Raw genomic sequence first — 17,834 nt, forward strand, 5'->3', positions numbered from 1 at the left:
CCATGCAAGTTTGGCAGATCTTGACCCACTTTTAAAATATAGTTAAAATATTTTTGAGTAAAAAAAAAGAAAAAATTCTACCAATCGGGTCGCTTCGAGGAAAAGCGCAGGCATAAAGCGAAATGCTCCATGGGTTTATCGAATTCCTTGCAATCATGACATACCAACATATCTTGTCCAGATATGGTTTAATAACTTGACCGAGACTTGCTCCCTCCATGCTTGGCCCTTGTATGGAAGCCAGACTTGGCCCAATCATGTACAAAATTTTACTACGGCTTGTCGGCCAAGCAAAAGCTGATAGTGTTGCTTTTACATGTCGTTGCAATGTGAAGTTATATTTTTTGAGTGGTGCATGTTTACGTCGGCGTCAGCTATGGCGAGGACTATGTAGCAGCACGAATGCTGCACCAGAGAATACGTATGCGCTTGACGCACAAGTATAAACCAGCCTTTACTTGTGTTATGTTGTCAGTGAATGAATGTGCGAATGTAAAACTAACTTTACCTCAATAAGGAAGGTCATATTTGTTATATAAAAAAAATCTCAAAAATAATACAGTGTGTGCCGTTTATGATAACAGCGTCACACTCTTATTAGATTTCAGGTTTGGTTTACCAGAAACCAATGAAAAACCAAAGATGCTATTAATATGTTGCTTTTCACATTCCACAGAGCAGTTTTATAACAGATAACCCAGGTCACGTGACTAAGATAATTCGAAACAATAAGGTCATGTGACTAGGGTAAGTTGAAACACTAAGGTCACGTGACTAAGGTCATTCGAAACACCAGGGTCATGTGACTAAGGTATTTCGAAACACCCAGGTCATGTGACTAAGGTAATTTGAAACACCAGGTCACGTGACTAAGGTAGTTTGAAACACACAGGTCACGTAACAAGGGTACTTTTAAACACCCAGGTCATGTGAATAAGGAAATTTGAAACACCCAGGTCACTTGACTAAGATAATTCGAAACACCAAGGTCATGTGACTAGGGTAAGTTGAAACACCAAGGTCACATGACTAAGGTCATTCGAAACACCAGGGTCATGTGACCAAGGTATTTCGAAACACACAGGTCATGTGACTAAGGTAGTTTGAAACACACAGGTCACGTGACAAGGGTATTTTGAAACACCCAGGTCACTTGACTAAGATAATTCGAAACACAGAGGTCATGTGACAAAGGTAAGTTGAAACACTAAGGTCACGTGACTAAGGTAATTCGAAACACCCAGGTCACTTGATTAAGATAATTTGAAGCACCCAGGTCATGTGACTTAGGTAAGTTGAAACACTGAGGTCACGTGACTAAGGCCATTAAAACACCAGGGTCATGTGACTAAGGTAATTCGAAACACCCAGGTCATGTGACTAAGGTTATTCAAAACACCAAGAAAAGTGACTAAATTGTTTCAAAACACCCAGGTCATTTGACTAAGGTAGTTTGAAACACCAGGGTCATGTGACTAAGGTACTTCAAAACACCCAGGCCATGTGACTAAGGTAATTTGAAACACCAGGTCATGAAACTAAGGTAACTCGAAACACCCAGGTCACACGACTAAAGTGTTTCGAAACACCCAGGTCATGTGACAAAGGTAATTCAAAACACCCAGTTCACATGACTAAGGTAATTTGAAACGCCAGGTCTTGTAACTAAAGTGTTTCGAAACACCCAGGTCATGTGACTAAGGTAATTCAAAACACCCAGGTCACATGATTGAGGTAATTCGAAACGCCAGATCATGTGACTAAGGTAATTGAAAGCACCCAGGTCACAATATTAAGGTAATTCGAAGTGCCTGGTCATGTGACTAAAGCGATTCAAAGCATTGATAATTTCAAAAGCGTTTCGAGACCTGGCAAATCTGCGATTGACCGGGTCAGTAAAAAAAAAAAATTTCCATCTCATGTAGCCTAGTGGACCGTGCATTTGCACAGACTATTTCATTCGAATGTCAGACCAATGTTAAATTAAAACATTACAAGAGTAATTAAAAATTAACATCTATAGCTGTATCACTCTGGATTCTAACCCATTTTCTCGTCATGTTAATCTGAAACTCTCACCGCTTCACTAAATCACTTCATATCAACTCTACAACGTTGGGTTTATTACCTCAATTTGCTGAAGTGTTTCTTTGCTGAAGCTGTTCCAGAGCAATACATAAAGAACCAGTAGGTGTCACTGTACAGACTAGTTTCATTAAGCCTTGCTTTGCCCACCACTAGTTTGTGCAGCATTTTTCTCGTTTCACTAGAACAGTTTTCAAAATGCGCCTGTAGTGAACAAACACCTTCTAGTGGCATAAATTACACACTGTACCTTTAAAAAGGATCTTTCACCCAAAAATACAGATAAGATGTACCATTTACTCTCCATTATGTGGTTTAAACCTTTATTTAAAGCAAACCTGTAACTTGGAACTACTAAGTTGACAATTACTTTATAATTATATACAGTTCATTTACTCACTCAAGTTTACTATTTTTTTTTTAAGGCAGCTAAACAGCTTCGTCCAGTGTATATAAAAAGAAATCCAAGCCTAAATTTCACAATGCACTGATAAAAAGGAAAGGGGAAACTAATGAACTCATTTTCATCCGCAAGCACAGCACACATTAGACTGGAAATAAACCAAGTATCACATGACGGCGGCATTATTAACACCAGGAAGTCTGAAGAATGAGGAACTTCCGTGGATCTTTATTACGCTTAACTTTCTGCCGTCTCGAACTCTCTAGCAAATCATCAGCACATCAGAGACATCTCAAACTTGTTTTATTACATCTTAAATAACAGTACATTTTAATATAGTATCTATGTTGCATCCAGCTTTCTGTGGTACACCGACAGACTGAAATTAAATACAAAAGGTGAGATAGGGAGTGCTGAGATCTACAGTTATTAATGAAGAGAGAAAATAAGGGGAATCCATTTTAATTGAACTGCAATTAATCTTTACTGGTGGCAGCACACACAAATACATCACAATTATTGTACATTATCGCAGAGAAAGGAAAAAACAAAAGATTTTTTGTTTAAAAAAAAAAAGAAAAAAAGAAAGAAAAAAAAAAAGTCACAACTATTAAAGAAAGTGCATCTGTTTACAGTGGAAAAGGAACAGAAGACTCTGCCATGTCAGATGCCGTTTCAAAACGTTTAAAGAAAAGCCAAAAAGTGATTTCCGATGCAACGTTTTGACTTCGGAAAACCTCGAGCGGGACATTTTCGCAAAATTTGGAACATTTTCAGGAAGCATGGCCATATTTTACAGGTCGTCTGCAGGAAATAAATGTGGTTTCTCCCTCACAGGTGCATAGCTTCGCCAGTGAACGTAAAGGATGTATGCACAGCATGTCTTAAAAAAAACCCCACGCTTCAATAGTCACAAATTTCGCAGTTTCGTAATCGGTTTCGTCGTCCCAGTGGAGGAAAGTGGGCCTAAAGACGTCAGCGCCTGTTTAAGCAAATTCTACAGCATGCGACTACGTTAATTCATGGCAGATGAAATAAAACGCTTAACTTAAAAAAGTTCAGAATCATCATTATTTTCAGACATTGATTTGTACAACATTTCATTCACATAGTAGTAACTGTATTTCCAAGCACAGACAGGGCTATCTGTTCTCTTTCTGGAACTGGGCTAAAAACAAACGAACGAAAAGGAAAACGTTTTGTTTTGTTTGTTTTTTTTCCTTCTTTTCTTTCAACCACCAATCCCGACACCACTGGAAAAAACAAAACATTACCCGCCCAACCTCCCGCTTGCCCGACCAAAACAACCTCCCACCCCCGACAAAACAATCGTAATTAAAGCTAAAAGCTTAAAACAAAACAACCGAGGAGAAAGTAGAAACGTAAGACCGGAAGATAAGCTAAGGGGTTAGTCTGAACAGTTTTTAATCCAATAAAAGAGAGGATCGTATTTTTTGTGTATTTTTCACCTTTTTTTTTTTACTTTTTTGTGCATTTTCTACATTAAAATTAGCATTCAATGTGATTAACGGCATGTGCTTGGTTAGTTAACGCTTAAAACGTTAGTCAAGTTTCTTATTGTGCAAACAAAGCTGTGACGAGACTGGAAAGAAACATTAGCTAGGATATAATGCTGCATTCGCGTGCAAGTCGGATACCCATATTTACAACGGCCATTCGCAGATAAATGAAGCGAGTACCTCGGACTCTCAGAAATGGCAAAGTATTTAAAAGAGATATGGCATTTTTATGGCATTTTCTTTTTTTCTCGAATGACAAAGGACCAGGATTCACACTGAAAAAAAAAGTTAACCAATGCACAGATCATGATTACATTTGTTTTTAGAAAGCCATGGCTGTTCTTATTCGCCCAGCCGATGGGGAAAAAACAGAGGTGAACGCCGTCTGGGGGCCAACAATATATGAAGATTAAGCTTTCACAGGAGGGCGCATAAACATTTTTCCTCATTAATGAAAACTACACAACCTCTAGAGCAACCTAGTGCACATTAAAAGAACAAAACGCATGATTGGCATCTTTAAAAACAAACCAACAAAAAAAAAAAAGAAGCTGCTCTTCCATCCATCCTGGTCTAGTTTCAGCATTTTATACATGACTTTTCTCATTTTCACATGGTTTATAACAGGATTAAAAAGATTTTACTAATCAGAAACGCATCTAAACAGAAAAAAAACAAAAAAACAGACGGGAAGAAGATCTAGAAGATGAACTATCAGAATAAAGGAAAAAAAAAATAAGAGTTAAATAATTTGTACAATTACACTCCAACGTTTGCTTTCTAGACACATGGTACATAAGCGTGGGATGATAGTGTTTTGTGTTTTCTCTTACAGGGTCACACAGAATGGTCCGAGAGGGAATGCAAGTTATTCATTTGATACCACAGGAATTCTTCATCTTTTTTTTCTCTTTTCTTTCTTTTTTTTTTAAGCTGGGTGATAAAACAAATTGTGCTCTTCTTGGTGTAGGAAAGGCATTGTTTTCCCTTAGAAGTTTTATTTCTTTTCATGGTGGTGTCAGTCAGTTTTATAAGGTGTTTTGTTGTTGACGATGCTGTGAAATTTAACATTCTAAAGTTGGAATGGTCTTCCAGTCAACTTTGGAGTTCAAATGATATCTGTGGAAAGATGGAGAAAACCATCAAGCGGATATTCAGACATGCCTTAAAAACAGTGAATATGCCTTAAAAATACACGATTTTACGTAGAAATAGATAAAGGTAAATAATAAAAAGGTTTCTATTAAAAATTGTATAAATATATGTACATAATAAAATGGAGAAAATGATTAAGCAGATAATCAGAGAGCCTTAAATGTAAAAATACATGATTTTACGAAGAAATACACAAAGGTAAATAATAAAAACGTTTCCATTATAAATGTTAAGAATTTATGTACATAATAAAAATGGATAAAACAATTAAGCAGATAATCAAACAGCCTTAAAATGTAAAAATACATGATTTTAAATGATTAATGCAAATCAGTGTTGGGGGTAACGCTGGTTACGTAAAATTACTTTTTTGCAAATAACAGGTAAAGCAACGCATTACTTTAAAAAAAAGATTTTGAACATTTGAAAATGTAATGTTGTCTGTAATAACAACGAAATGTCAAGGAGAAAGTGCTGAACTACTAAAATATATTTAATATTTTATCTAAAAGGCTTGTTTGGTGAAGACAGCGTAAAGACATCCCACATATGAAGAATGAAGTCACATGCATTGCTCAGGTCTGAGTTTTTCCACAGACTTCAACAGTGTCAAAATCTTGATAATTCTGTGGGCCTCGGCTATCAAATCTGAGCTTAATTTGTCTTTTCTATTGAAATCGAGTCTGGGCTGGGCCATTTTACAGCTTGATTTTCTTTCTCTGAAAGCATCTAAGAGTTTCCCTGGCTGTGTTTTGGATCATTGTCTTGCTGAAATGTCCACTCTGGTTTTATGTTTATCATGCTGACAATGTAGATGTTGGACTGAAGCAGCTGATATTTATTTACAACCAGGAAGGGCTTACCGTACGTTCACACCGAAAGCGGCGAGAGCGTCAAAGTAGCCGGAAGTCATTCATTTTCAATGAGAGCCGGCGGCGATAGGCGACGATAAGCGGCGAGGAGCAGCGCGGCGCGTCTTCGCCAGCGTGAGCGTCGAGGAGAGTTGAAATGAAGTCAACTTTATGGTAATGAGCTATGACGCGGTTCGGCGGCAAGCAATCAGAATGAAGACGTCCAACGCTTGATAGCAGTTCAGGGAACACAGACCTGTGAACTTTGGTTCCGACCACAGTTGTTCCCAAGGGTTTGATTATTGCGGTCGCCGGATTTCCAATTATTTACAATGTTTTCTAACAGGAACATACATTAAATAAGTTACTGATGTTCATTCATGTTATATAAATTTATCTTAAAAAAGCGGGAATCTCACGCGATGTGACAGTACAAAACAGTACTGCTGCTTCAGGATATTTCAGACATATGGACACATATTGGATAAATAGAGCAAAGCCACACCACATGCAACTTGATCTTCCATTGTTTTATGAATTTGATAAGAAGTGCGCAACATTTTCACGCTAGAAACATGTTTTATGCAGGAATGTAACTGATATGCTGCAACGGCTCCTTTAAGTACGAGATCAATGTAGCGAGTTTTGACGCTCTCGCCGCCGGAGCTGAAGGCAGACAGCGTTGTCGCCAGGTCTGCCAGAGCGACCTTGGACGCTCTCGCCGCTTTCGGTGTGAACGTACGGTTAGGGTTGCTGAGAGATTTCAGCTGCTGTCTGGGCTTTCACTGCCTTGCTACACCTCCCTTTCTTCAAGTGTTCAATACTTTTTACCCAAGTAATTTCATTTTATTACACAACTTCATTTGTAAACCATTTAGATTTGTTTTCTTTGCATATTTGGATTTATTTGGTTGTTACCAACATCTGGTGAAAATTTCAAGTCTACAGCACCTTTAGAAATACGTTTTGTGAAAAATTGTGGTGTTCAATACTTATTTATTTTGACCGCTGTAAATGTAAAAGTACATCATTTTACAAGGCAAATAATAAAGACGTTTCAATCAAAGAACATAGAAAATAAATGTACACTAAAAAAAAAGTCAGTTGTCACGTCTAAAAACAATTTAAAAAAACTGATGTAGAAATCTAATTATTTAAATAGATAAACTTCATATAATAATATGGTCCAAATATACAAAGAAAATCAACTAAATATATTTCAATTATATTAAGAAGATTTTTATGACTAACACAGTGTCTGTCATAATTTAATAAATACATTTCTTTCATTTCTTAGCTGTTTTAACTAAATTTCACAAAAATAAAGTGAAAAACAAACAAACATTTACAGTCATTTAGAGATCTAAACGCATATTTGTAATTTGAAGTCTGCAAATATACAGCAACTTTATGTGGAGGGTAAAATGTTGAATACGGGAAATTAAAATGTGTGCATTTTCCATATCGGCCTTCTTATCTTGTGGCAGGGGTGGCAAAAGGACATATTTAAATGGCATGTAAAACAGAGCATCTATTGTTTGCATTTAGCTGGTGCTGATGAAAGAGGCTGACTCTTACTGTATCGGACATGTTGTATTGAAAGCACCTTCAGCGTTCAGTTCCAGATCTTGAGGAAACTGTCCCAGGACCCTGTAGCCACTGCCATCCCATCATCGGTGACACCCAGACAGCTTACTCTGTTATCGTGACCCGCCAGCACACCTGAAACAGCACAATTATCAATAAAACAACATGCTTAACTAGATGACGAGAATACGGTTTAAATTTAACATTCAAGTTGAAGTCAGAGTTATTTCTTAACAATTGTTAAGTCATAACATCGTATTAGGGCTGAACGATTTAGCAAATGCTGCAATTGTCTTGCATATAGAGTTAACATTTTAGCCGTTGCATTTCCCTCGTTTCAAAGTCAATGGGTTTTTTGAATGGGGTTTCAGTAAAATCACTTAAATAAGGTCCGTGGCCAACTCAAACTCAAAATACCTTCACGTTTTGTTCTATGACATAAAACACATCGGTTACTTCACACTCTTGATTTTTATATCAGTTATGCTTCTTTTAAAAAGACGGTTGCTATCAAGTTGCTAAATGGGACTACAGGTGGTGTCAGAGGCATTATACGTCATCGAGCTGAACTGGTCTGGAGCGCAGCTCACTTGTGTTGGGCATTTGGATTTGTCTGTGATTTAAGTATTTCATGAATAGTATTGTATAGTTTGTAGTATTTTTCTAATTTGGGAATTCATATTGTGTGTTGATAATGCCTTCACTTGTAAAGACTGTCAAGACAGATTAATTTTTTGTTGATCATTTATTTAATTAAACGGTCTCATGAAGATACTGCTCACCAGTGCTGCCTGTCTCTTTCCTGCTCTCAGTAATGCAAACGTGTAAATAAATGTGTAAAAAATACACACATATTAACTGTCATTTTCAAGTGATCAAGTGATTTTTCGTCGTTTTTTTTTTTCATCTGAACACATTTAACTCTGTCATAACTGGAATATTTACACACCTACTTAAAATCGAAAGCAGATGTGACTGTATGGGCTGCTTTTCGCCGTGACAAAGAATATTGAATGTTGTTCTGTATCCATGATGGAACTTGCAGGCATTTGATCTCATTTCTGTCACCTGTTAAGGTAAGCAGGCTGTGTGCTTGCAAGCAATACACTTATTTAAATATGCCTTTTCATTATACTATGTAGGCACGTTTATACATACAGTTTTTAAACTTTTACAACAAACGTAAAGCAAAACAGATGTATTTTCCACGTAAGACGATGCAAAAGGCACGTAGGTCTGTGTTTTTGCGTATTTATTTGTTTATAATATATAGTGTGGATTATAATATAATAAACAGAGAGATTAATTCTTTGTCATGGACCAGATTTCTAAAAATAAGCTTGAAAAGTCGTCTGTAGCTGGGTGGTGCTGACGTCACAGGCGAGTGCCTGTAGGCACTGTAGTCCGTGTATTGCCTAACGTAAGCTTTTCAGTTCTTGCGTTTGCATTAAAGATCCAAAAGTGCTCAAAATAGTTTTTCGTGTGAGGATTATCCAGCTGGACAAAACGTGCAAGTGTAATGAACAGTGTTTGAACACAGAGCTTATTATTCGCAAGCTTCAAATAGCCTATGGGAAAATCCTGTAGGGATTTTATCGAGGGAACCAGTTTTATGCTAGCAGCCGATTAGCCTACAAGGTGACGTCATAGTTCCTTCACTCTATAACGCGAGTAAAGTATGGTGATGAGGTAAAGCATGGTAATGATCAGTGGTAAATTTCCTTCAAAGGCTAGAGGGCGCTCTCTCGCACAAGTCACACAGTAAAACAACAAATATGCCCCAAAGAAAACCAGGAAAAACGTAAGATAAAAAGATATAACTGCTTTTATTGAATTCAACGGATTAATAAACACATGACCATGACAACATGGTTCATCTGATTTCTTCTTCTTATAATTTATCAGACAATAAAGTATGCAATGGTGCGACAAATTTCTCACTGCTTAGAATGCTATGATAAAATATGTTGTGCTTTTTTTCTGCGCAAGTTGCATCGTTTCACAGAAGAACTTAATTTAAACACTCGACTGAAACTATGAAGTTGAGCAAAAACTTCATTATATGTGGTATTTGCACATGCTTTCAGGTTTAACATGAGCAACAATTACATCAAAGGGCTGTAGTTCACCGAGAAGCTAGGCAAACAGCTGTAAATATAGCAGAATGATTATCTGCGATCTGACTTTTTTATGTTGATATGGCATGCGATATTTTGGTAGCTTCATCGGTCATATTTCATCTAAAAAACAGGGTTAGCACATCCTGTCAGCTTCAAATGTCTATCTGAATAAACTACCACATTCAATAAGGAAGTAAAAACACGGGTGGCACATATGGTCAGCTTCAAATATCTATTGAAATTCACTGCTACTGTATTGAACAACATAGAAAAAGGCGTAGCGGCTTCAAATGTCTACCTGAGTGAACTACTGCCTGAATTTTTTGTTATTTCATTAGTTTCATATTTAATTTGTTTATTTAAATGGCAGTTCATTCCAATTGATATGTGAAGCTGACAAAATGTGCTACCCCAGTTTTTACACTATTCTTTAAGTAAGTAGTTCATTGATCACATTCTGAGGAGGTAGCACAGATCGTAAGAACACCGGCATATAGATTAATGCGGATGACAGTCACATGTGATTTATCATTCAGCCCTACTTGGTATTTTTCGGTCTTAAAATCAAAAGGTTTTAGTTTAATGTCATTAGTAACCTAAATAACGAAAGAAAATTTGTTTTACACAAACACATAACTAAGTTGTAAATTCGGACAAAAGAAAAATGTTTAAGTTCTCATTATGCTGCCAAAGAAATAAATAAATTAACAACAATCAAGATGTATGCAAAATTTAGACATTGAATAAGCTAAATTAATTAAATGACCAACAAAACGAGAAACCTCTTAAATTTGCAATCAAAACTAAATGCAGTGAAAATACCATTTCAAAAATCTTACATTTAATTCAAAGGATTACTGGCCATTGCTTTGTGATTATCTCTGAAGTTTTAAAAATTGAAATTGAAATGTTTAGGCCTTCGACCAACTATCTTATTACCTATTGCTATTTAAATCCATGCACCTTTTATCAACAGAACGTGTCTGTATGCAAATTAGACAGACCATTGAGGCCTTTTAGAAAGCACAAACTGAACCATATGTAAAACACCACCCCTGCGTGTGTGAACGCTTGTTTTGTGATAACAAACTAGTATAATGACATGGGTATGACACAGGTACTAAAATGAGGTTATTATTAGGAATTATAAAGACAATGTCAACATTTCTTTTAAAAGATTTCTAACAAAGATATTTTCAGAAAGTAAATCTGGTCACTGCAACCTGTAAGGAGTAGGGTGAGGTTAAGTAACGTTTGTAAAAGTACAACAGAAATTAGTTTGTACAGTAAAAAACAATAGAAGCATATATGTAATTTCCCCACAAAAACAAACCTGCGCGTGTGTGCGCCTGTCATATCTGTTATTCTAACAGCAGGGCTCGAAACTAACATTTTTGCTTGGTAGCACCGGTGCTCTTAACTTAAAAAATGTAGGCGCATCAGCCAAAATTTAGTCGCACCCACCAATAACAAGCACCGTTACTAAAGTTTTATACAAACATATTTATTGCATTTGAAATCAACACTAATCAAACTAACAAATAAAAAAATATATATGCATGCGTGAAGGAAATATGTCTCAACGAAATCCCGTTCTCACAAGAAAATACATTTTTATAACATAACTGAGTGACCAAAAGGTACACGGACCGCTCACCAGCCCTGCACACACTGCTTAACATGAATGAATCTGTTAAGGATATAACTGTGCTGTTCTCACGGGTGGTGTGTGATATTGCACTGATGCTTTTGACATGTACTGTACCTTATTATATGCATACGTCATGTTAATAGCAATACCGGTCTTTTCATGAGCAGCGATATTAGTTTGCTCAGTGCAAGCCCGTTTGCAATGGTGTACGCGGTGTTCAATTTCACATATAGCTGCCACTTGCACTGCGGACAGCATCTGGCGATTATATGAATGATTAAACAGAAGCTCTTGTGCTAGATGTGGCAAACAGTTACCTGAAAATTCCATCCCAAAGACTTTTCATAGCGGAATTGAAGCCAATGGAAGTCTTTTATCCACTCTTGGAAAAGTGTAGATGGTGGATTAACATTCCGCACATGATCACTAGTAAGATGTGTCATTATTTGTAACTGTAGATGCCATGGTTTCTAAAACAAAATCTGTCAGTGTTAATTTCATTCTCATCTTCAGCGCTTTACCATTTTTCGCGGTAATAGCTTTCCCTTTCATCCCAAGCCAGAAGGCATTGACTGAGTGATTGACAGCTGATATTTCAGTGCTAGAGCAGTGGGCCAATAAGAAGAGTGCGAAGGCGGGGCAAGCATTACGGACTTGGCTTTGTTTACTGCAGCAAGTTGACATGACAACTGTTTTAAACCATTCCTGAGCGCTGCGTTTCGCATTTCAAGTGCAGAGATGCACTCTCCGTGAATGTCTCCTAATTTCCTAAATCATGTGCTGATCATTATGCAGCAAAAACTGGTCGCACACAACAATTTAATGCACTCGCACAAATACTCCCAAATATATTTTGAGGTCGCATAGATAAAATTTTGGGTGCATTTGCGACCAAAATTTATTCTATGCGACCAATTAATATATTTGGGAGCATTTGTGCAACTGCATATAATGGTTGTAGTGCGACCTGTTTTGATGTTTTATAAAAACATGCTGAATCGCTCTTCCCTGCCGCTGTATTGGTTCATATTACCTGTCAATCACTCAAGTCTTTCCACTGTTATTTTAAGTTAGGAGCAACGGTGCTACCAAGTAAAAAAGTTCATTTCGAGCCCTGTACTAAGTTTTCAAGTAGGTTTATTTAAAGTACAATTTTTGTTATTGATAAACCATTAACTATGAATTAAGTCCCAGCTCTTAGCAGTTAAGAACCCTTTTCACATTTCTGGGTTTATGAGCAGCAGAGGTCATCATATTTGGGTAAACTTAGAGCATGGTAAATGAGACAGTTCAACAAATTACTTTACAATCCTATTTGCTGAAATAATAAAAGAAAATGCCATAATGATATCATCAAGTCTTTCAGAAAAAGGAAAAAAAATAACACTAATAAACAGTAACTTGTATATAAATAAATATAATAAATAAATAAATATAACAAACATGAAAAAAGACTAATAAAGGCAGCCAGAAGAGAGAAAAACGTCAAATTTACTGACCCGCCAATAGACACTGCATTACAAATGCCTCGCACAAGCGGTTATTTATTTTTTTATGCAAAGATTACATAATATATACACGTTCATTAATTAAAAAATTAAATATTTAAAACTTTCAAGGATTTAAGATGCTGATGAAAATTACCTGCATTATGTAAAAAGGGTCCATTAAGCTGGTTTAAGTAATAGACAGAATTAGGAATGTAGAGTATGTACTTTATAAGTACTAATAAACTGGTTCTGGTTCACTAGTTAATAATGAAAACCGGTACTTAAGTACTGATAGCATGTCTCACCAGCGCGGTCGGCCTTTAGGGTGTCCCAAACGTTGCAGTTGAAGTCGTCGTAGCCGGCGAGCAGCAGGCGACCGCTCTTGGAGAAGGCCACCGAGGTTATACCGCAGATGATGTTGTCGTGAGAGTAAACCATGAGCTCCTGGTCAGCGCGCAGGTCAAACAGACGGCAGGTGGCATCGTCAGAGCCAGTGGCGAAAGCATTGCCGTTCGGGAAGAACTACAACAGGACAAATATACATTGTTTAATAGATCATATTTTTTAACGAAACATCATTTAATGATGTGACCACTCATTCCTTAGACCAGTGCTTCTCAATTCCTGTCCTCAGGCCACCCGCCTTGCATATTTTGTATGTCTCTCTTATTGGACATAAAAGGATCACTTCATGGATCTTTCCGTTAATGAACTGACGATCTGAATCAGGTGTTTTCAGGTAAGGAAGACATGTTGCATCTGAAATCACATACTACCATACTATATAGTACGCTAAAAACAGTATTGCGAGAAGTACCCGGATGACCCATTCCTTCTGGCAAGATTCTAAAGTGTGCATCAGATGGATGCTACGCTATACCATGGTGCACCATGGGAGAATTCCTATATGGAAGAGAAGCGATGCAACTGACATGGGTCACATGATAATGACAAATGGTGATTGTAGTACATCTGAATTCATTCATACTATATAGATTTGTACTATTCTAATGGTCGTTTAGTAAATTCAAATTCAAATGTAGTACCTACTTAGTCGTCTGCAGTTTCAAATGCAGCCATACAAAATGAGAACTAGAATTGAGAACCACTGCCTTAGCTTCTAGTTTTAATCCAGAGGTGTCAAACTCAAACATGATTGAGGGAGAGAAAATGTCCCCTTGAACTGACTAACCGTGTTAAGCCTTAGTTTCCTCACTGTTATTATTATCACAATAATCACCATTTTTCCACAAAGAACATGCTAGCATGCAGTTTGGAGCTGTGTATGAAGAGTTCAGATGTAAATTCCTCCAAGTGCCGTCTGACATGTTCTTTAAAATGAGCATTTTCTCAGTCTCCTAATGTTCAATTATTTCACTTTAAAAGCAAATGAAAACAACCTATTCATTGCCATGAAAGTGAAATGACTAAAAACACTCACAGAAGCCTAGAAAAAATGCTCAGTATGAAAAGAAATTCAGACGGCACTTGGAAGCTTTTAATAATAAAAATTTACCAAAACACACCCACGATTTTGTCTACTTATAAAGACAGACTTTTATTATTATTATCAGATATTTAAAGTCTGTCTGGCATTAAACAAAATCATGAGTGTGTTTTGGTTCTGGTCTTGGCTGGTTTAGAGGGTTAAACATGACCCTCAAAACCACCACCAAGAAGTGGCAAAACCCTGTCAATGATTCAATGTCCATTTAATTCAAATGATTAGTTCAAAATGGCCGATTCATTTAGAAAAGAAACAAGACATTATAAATGGATCAATTAAATCACTAGCTCAAATGATTCATTTAAAACATGTAAGTTTCAGAACCAAACACTGCACTTCTTTTGTTTGCAACTATTTTTGACAGCACAATCCAGCAAAACTTGAATATTATTTTAAGTCTATTAACACTAGTTTTTGTTTAACACTTTAACTACCCCACCATGATTTTGGATTGCATTTCTTAACTCTTAATGTCACTAGTTAACACACTCAATGCATCTCATAATTTCTAAAATATCAGCCTTTACCAAGATGGAAGTGTCGCTTTATGGTAAAAGAATCAGAATTAATACATATACTATGAAAAATCTGGCAATATGAAGTTTAAGACCAATTTATGTAAAAAATATATTAAAAATAAAACATTTTTGAAATCCTAAATCACTTTTTTTTTTAAGTATGCAATAAAATGTTTCAGCTTCTCATTTAACATGCTTGCATGTTTTGTTTACAATACAACCAAAATCAAGAGTAGTTGTGCAACAGTGTGTTTGTGTGATATTTTTTTTGTAAAGCAACAATGCCGTGTGTGTGAGTCATTATTTAAAACAGTCTTTAAATTAACTTAACAGTCATTATTTAAAACAGTCAAAACATGGTCAACCTTTTGGTAGAGGGGGAGTAAAAGGGTTAACCTGATCAGTTAATCTGTAATAAAACAAATGGGAACATGCACTCTTGCTGATCTGACACTACAGTAAATAGCATAAATACACAAACAACAACATAAACAAGGTTTTTTTTTGCATGAACTGGACTATTCTCCTGACTACATATGAATAGTCTTCATGCTGCAATGCATGCTTGTTTATTGACATGGGTCTTGCTCACAAACATTAATAAAAATTAATTTTGGTATTATAGCATCCACTGTTATACAAGATACTACACATTCCTATCTCTCTCTTACTTTTTCATTCTAAAACTTCAAAAGAGTCTTAAAATAGCACACCAAATGCACTTTTTTCATAATTATTGAACATCTAATTTCCTCTTAGGCCACATTAGACAAACCATTTAGTCTCTGTATGTTTGGCACATGTTTTAATCTTGTCTAATAGTGAAATGGACACTCACACAGATGGCGTTGATGTCAGACTCGTGGCCGGTGAAGGTCTGTCTGCACATGCCCTCACGGATGTCCCAGAGTTTAGCGGAGGCGTCGCAGGCCCCGGACACAAACAGCCTGGTGTCTGGAGCCAGAGACAGACTCATCACATCTCCAGTGTGACCCGCAAACGTGGTCGTCTGCTGACCGGTCTCAATGTCCCAGAGAGCACTGCGGGGCACACCAAAACATCCACATTTAGGCCATTTTCAAAATTGTAGATCAGCTGGATTGTAGCAAAAGGACACTTTTTTTTTTTAATTGGTATTTAACAAGAACATACATAGTAGTATATAATACAGAATAAGAAAGATTAGAGACTGTCTTAGTTTTCTTATTTTCCCACTATCACTTCAAAATAAAATAAAATTCATTAATAAAAACAAACACATCCTCAGAGAAAGAATTTTTTAGCAAGTTTACAAATAAAAGCAAATACTAGTAAAAAAAAAAAAAATAAAGGAAAAGATCTCTTTAAGAAGTCAATATTTCTTCTTTCCAGTTGTTTACTGTGTTTTAGAGCCGATATCAACAGAACAGGGTCAGCCTTTGGTATGGTCTAAAACAGGATTCCAGGTCTGGTAAAATGATTTGACAGATCCTACAAGTAAAAAGGCCAAATTTCTAAACGGACCAAAATATGCGAATGAACAAATCAGATGTGGGTAAACTGTAATCTCACTGGGCCTGATTACACCTGGTCGCTCCATGCATTTTCTCTAATCAGACATCTAAGTTCTGAAAACCATCTCCATTTACACTTGACCACTGTTACGTTCGTTTGCAGAATGCATTTTGGGTATATGTGTGTGTTTGTTTGTTTGTATGTTGATGTGTTTTACACGTGTTTTACAGGTGCAAACAGCATTGGAGGATCTGCATTTCGTGCTGATGATGTTGGCCGCTGATGCTGGGTTTGCGCTACCAATCGGAGGTCGGCGAAGCATTTAAAAGCCCAGCCCAAACGACAATGGCGATCTCTCTCTATCTCTCGCTTTTACTCTTTCTGTGGGTCTCTGTGAGGACAATCTCTCTTGCGAATGGCTAGTCGGAGAGAATGTATTTTGCTTGTGTTTAATGCTCTTGTCTAAAGTTTTGAGATCTGAAATTGCGATTTGTTTGCTTGTAAACTTGTCCAGTTAACTGATACCCATTTGAGTTAAACTGCGGAGAGGGTGTAGGAGTAAGTCGCGTGATATACATATACAACACGAGATTCATTTTTGTAGTAGTTCATTAGGTTCAGAAGAGTGTGCTGCTTTGTGTATGTTAGTTTTTAGTTTAATTAAGACGTTTGGTATGTTGGAGATGTTTCTTTTCAAGCTTTTCTTTGATGGATTGTTGGTGATTGTACATGTGTTACTGACCAGATTGGGTAGCTATACATGAACAAAGAAAAATTAAGACCTGTTAAAAAAGACTTAAGACCTACAACACAATATTTCAGTAGATTTAAGTCTTTTTATTTAAATGTAGTGTTTGACACTTCTAACATAAAGACATTAAGACCCCGCAGACACCCTGATTTAAGTATTCTTTGTAATTAACTTAAAATATTTGAATTAAAACGTTTAACAATTCCATTGCCTCACTCGTTTCAAACATAAAATATTTCTAATATTGATATGAACAGCACACTCCAAAAATATTTTTGCTGCTTGTAAAAACTAATCATTTAAAAGAAGCTGAAATTCTGAGATTTTTTTGGGACAACTTAATTTTTACAAGTTTAAGTTGATTGAACAAAAAAAACAAAAAACAAAAACAAATGTTAACTTAATCAGTTTGTGTTGGGACAACATGAAGGGTTTGTGTGGAACCCAGGACTTTTTAACATAGCTTTGATGCAGTTCCTTTAACTCACCAGGTGGTGTCGCCAGAACTTGTCACAATCTGGTTGTCATCAAGGAAGCGGCAGCAAGAGAGGTATCCTGTAGATGAGAGCAAGCTTAATACACACCTCCAACAAACAACATCTAAAGAAATGAATTATATTTTGCTTAAATGCAAAATAACCATGAATAAACAAGACATCATTGGATGAGGATGATCACTGTACACTGAAAACAAATATTTTT

The 17,834-nt window shown here is 36.5% G+C and overlaps 1 protein-coding gene and 1 long non-coding RNA gene across 5 annotated transcripts in view; one reads left to right on the forward strand and one right to left on the reverse strand.

Annotated features, from left to right (window-relative positions):
* Positions 1–2,774: 2,774 nt before the first annotated feature.
* gnb1b (guanine nucleotide binding protein (G protein), beta polypeptide 1b) overlaps positions 2,775–17,834 on the reverse strand; it is a 29,185-nt gene continuing 14,125 nt past the window's right edge. For 2 of the 4 annotated variants that reach the window (XM_009302713.3, XM_073952791.1), the window contains exons 7-11: positions 17,621–17,687; positions 15,726–15,927; positions 13,168–13,384; positions 7,621–7,736; positions 2,775–5,127 (exon numbers count right to left, since the gene is read on the reverse strand). In XM_009302713.3, the coding sequence (XP_009300988.1) occupies positions 7,630–7,736; positions 13,168–13,384; positions 15,726–15,927; positions 17,621–17,687 (593 nt within the window). In that variant the 3' untranslated portion in view covers positions 2,775–5,127; positions 7,621–7,629. 4 annotated transcript variants of the gene reach the window in all.
* LOC141386377 (uncharacterized) lies at positions 4,865–12,372 on the forward strand. Its single transcript, XR_012408284.1, has 3 exons — positions 4,865–6,027; positions 6,763–9,775; positions 10,191–12,372. It is a non-coding gene; the product is annotated as an uncharacterized lncRNA (long non-coding RNA).

Source organism: Danio rerio, chromosome 6 (genome assembly GCF_049306965.1).
Source record: "Danio rerio strain Tuebingen ecotype United States chromosome 6, GRCz12tu, whole genome shotgun sequence".
Classification (NCBI taxonomy): Eukaryota; Metazoa; Chordata; class Actinopteri; order Cypriniformes; family Danionidae; genus Danio; species Danio rerio.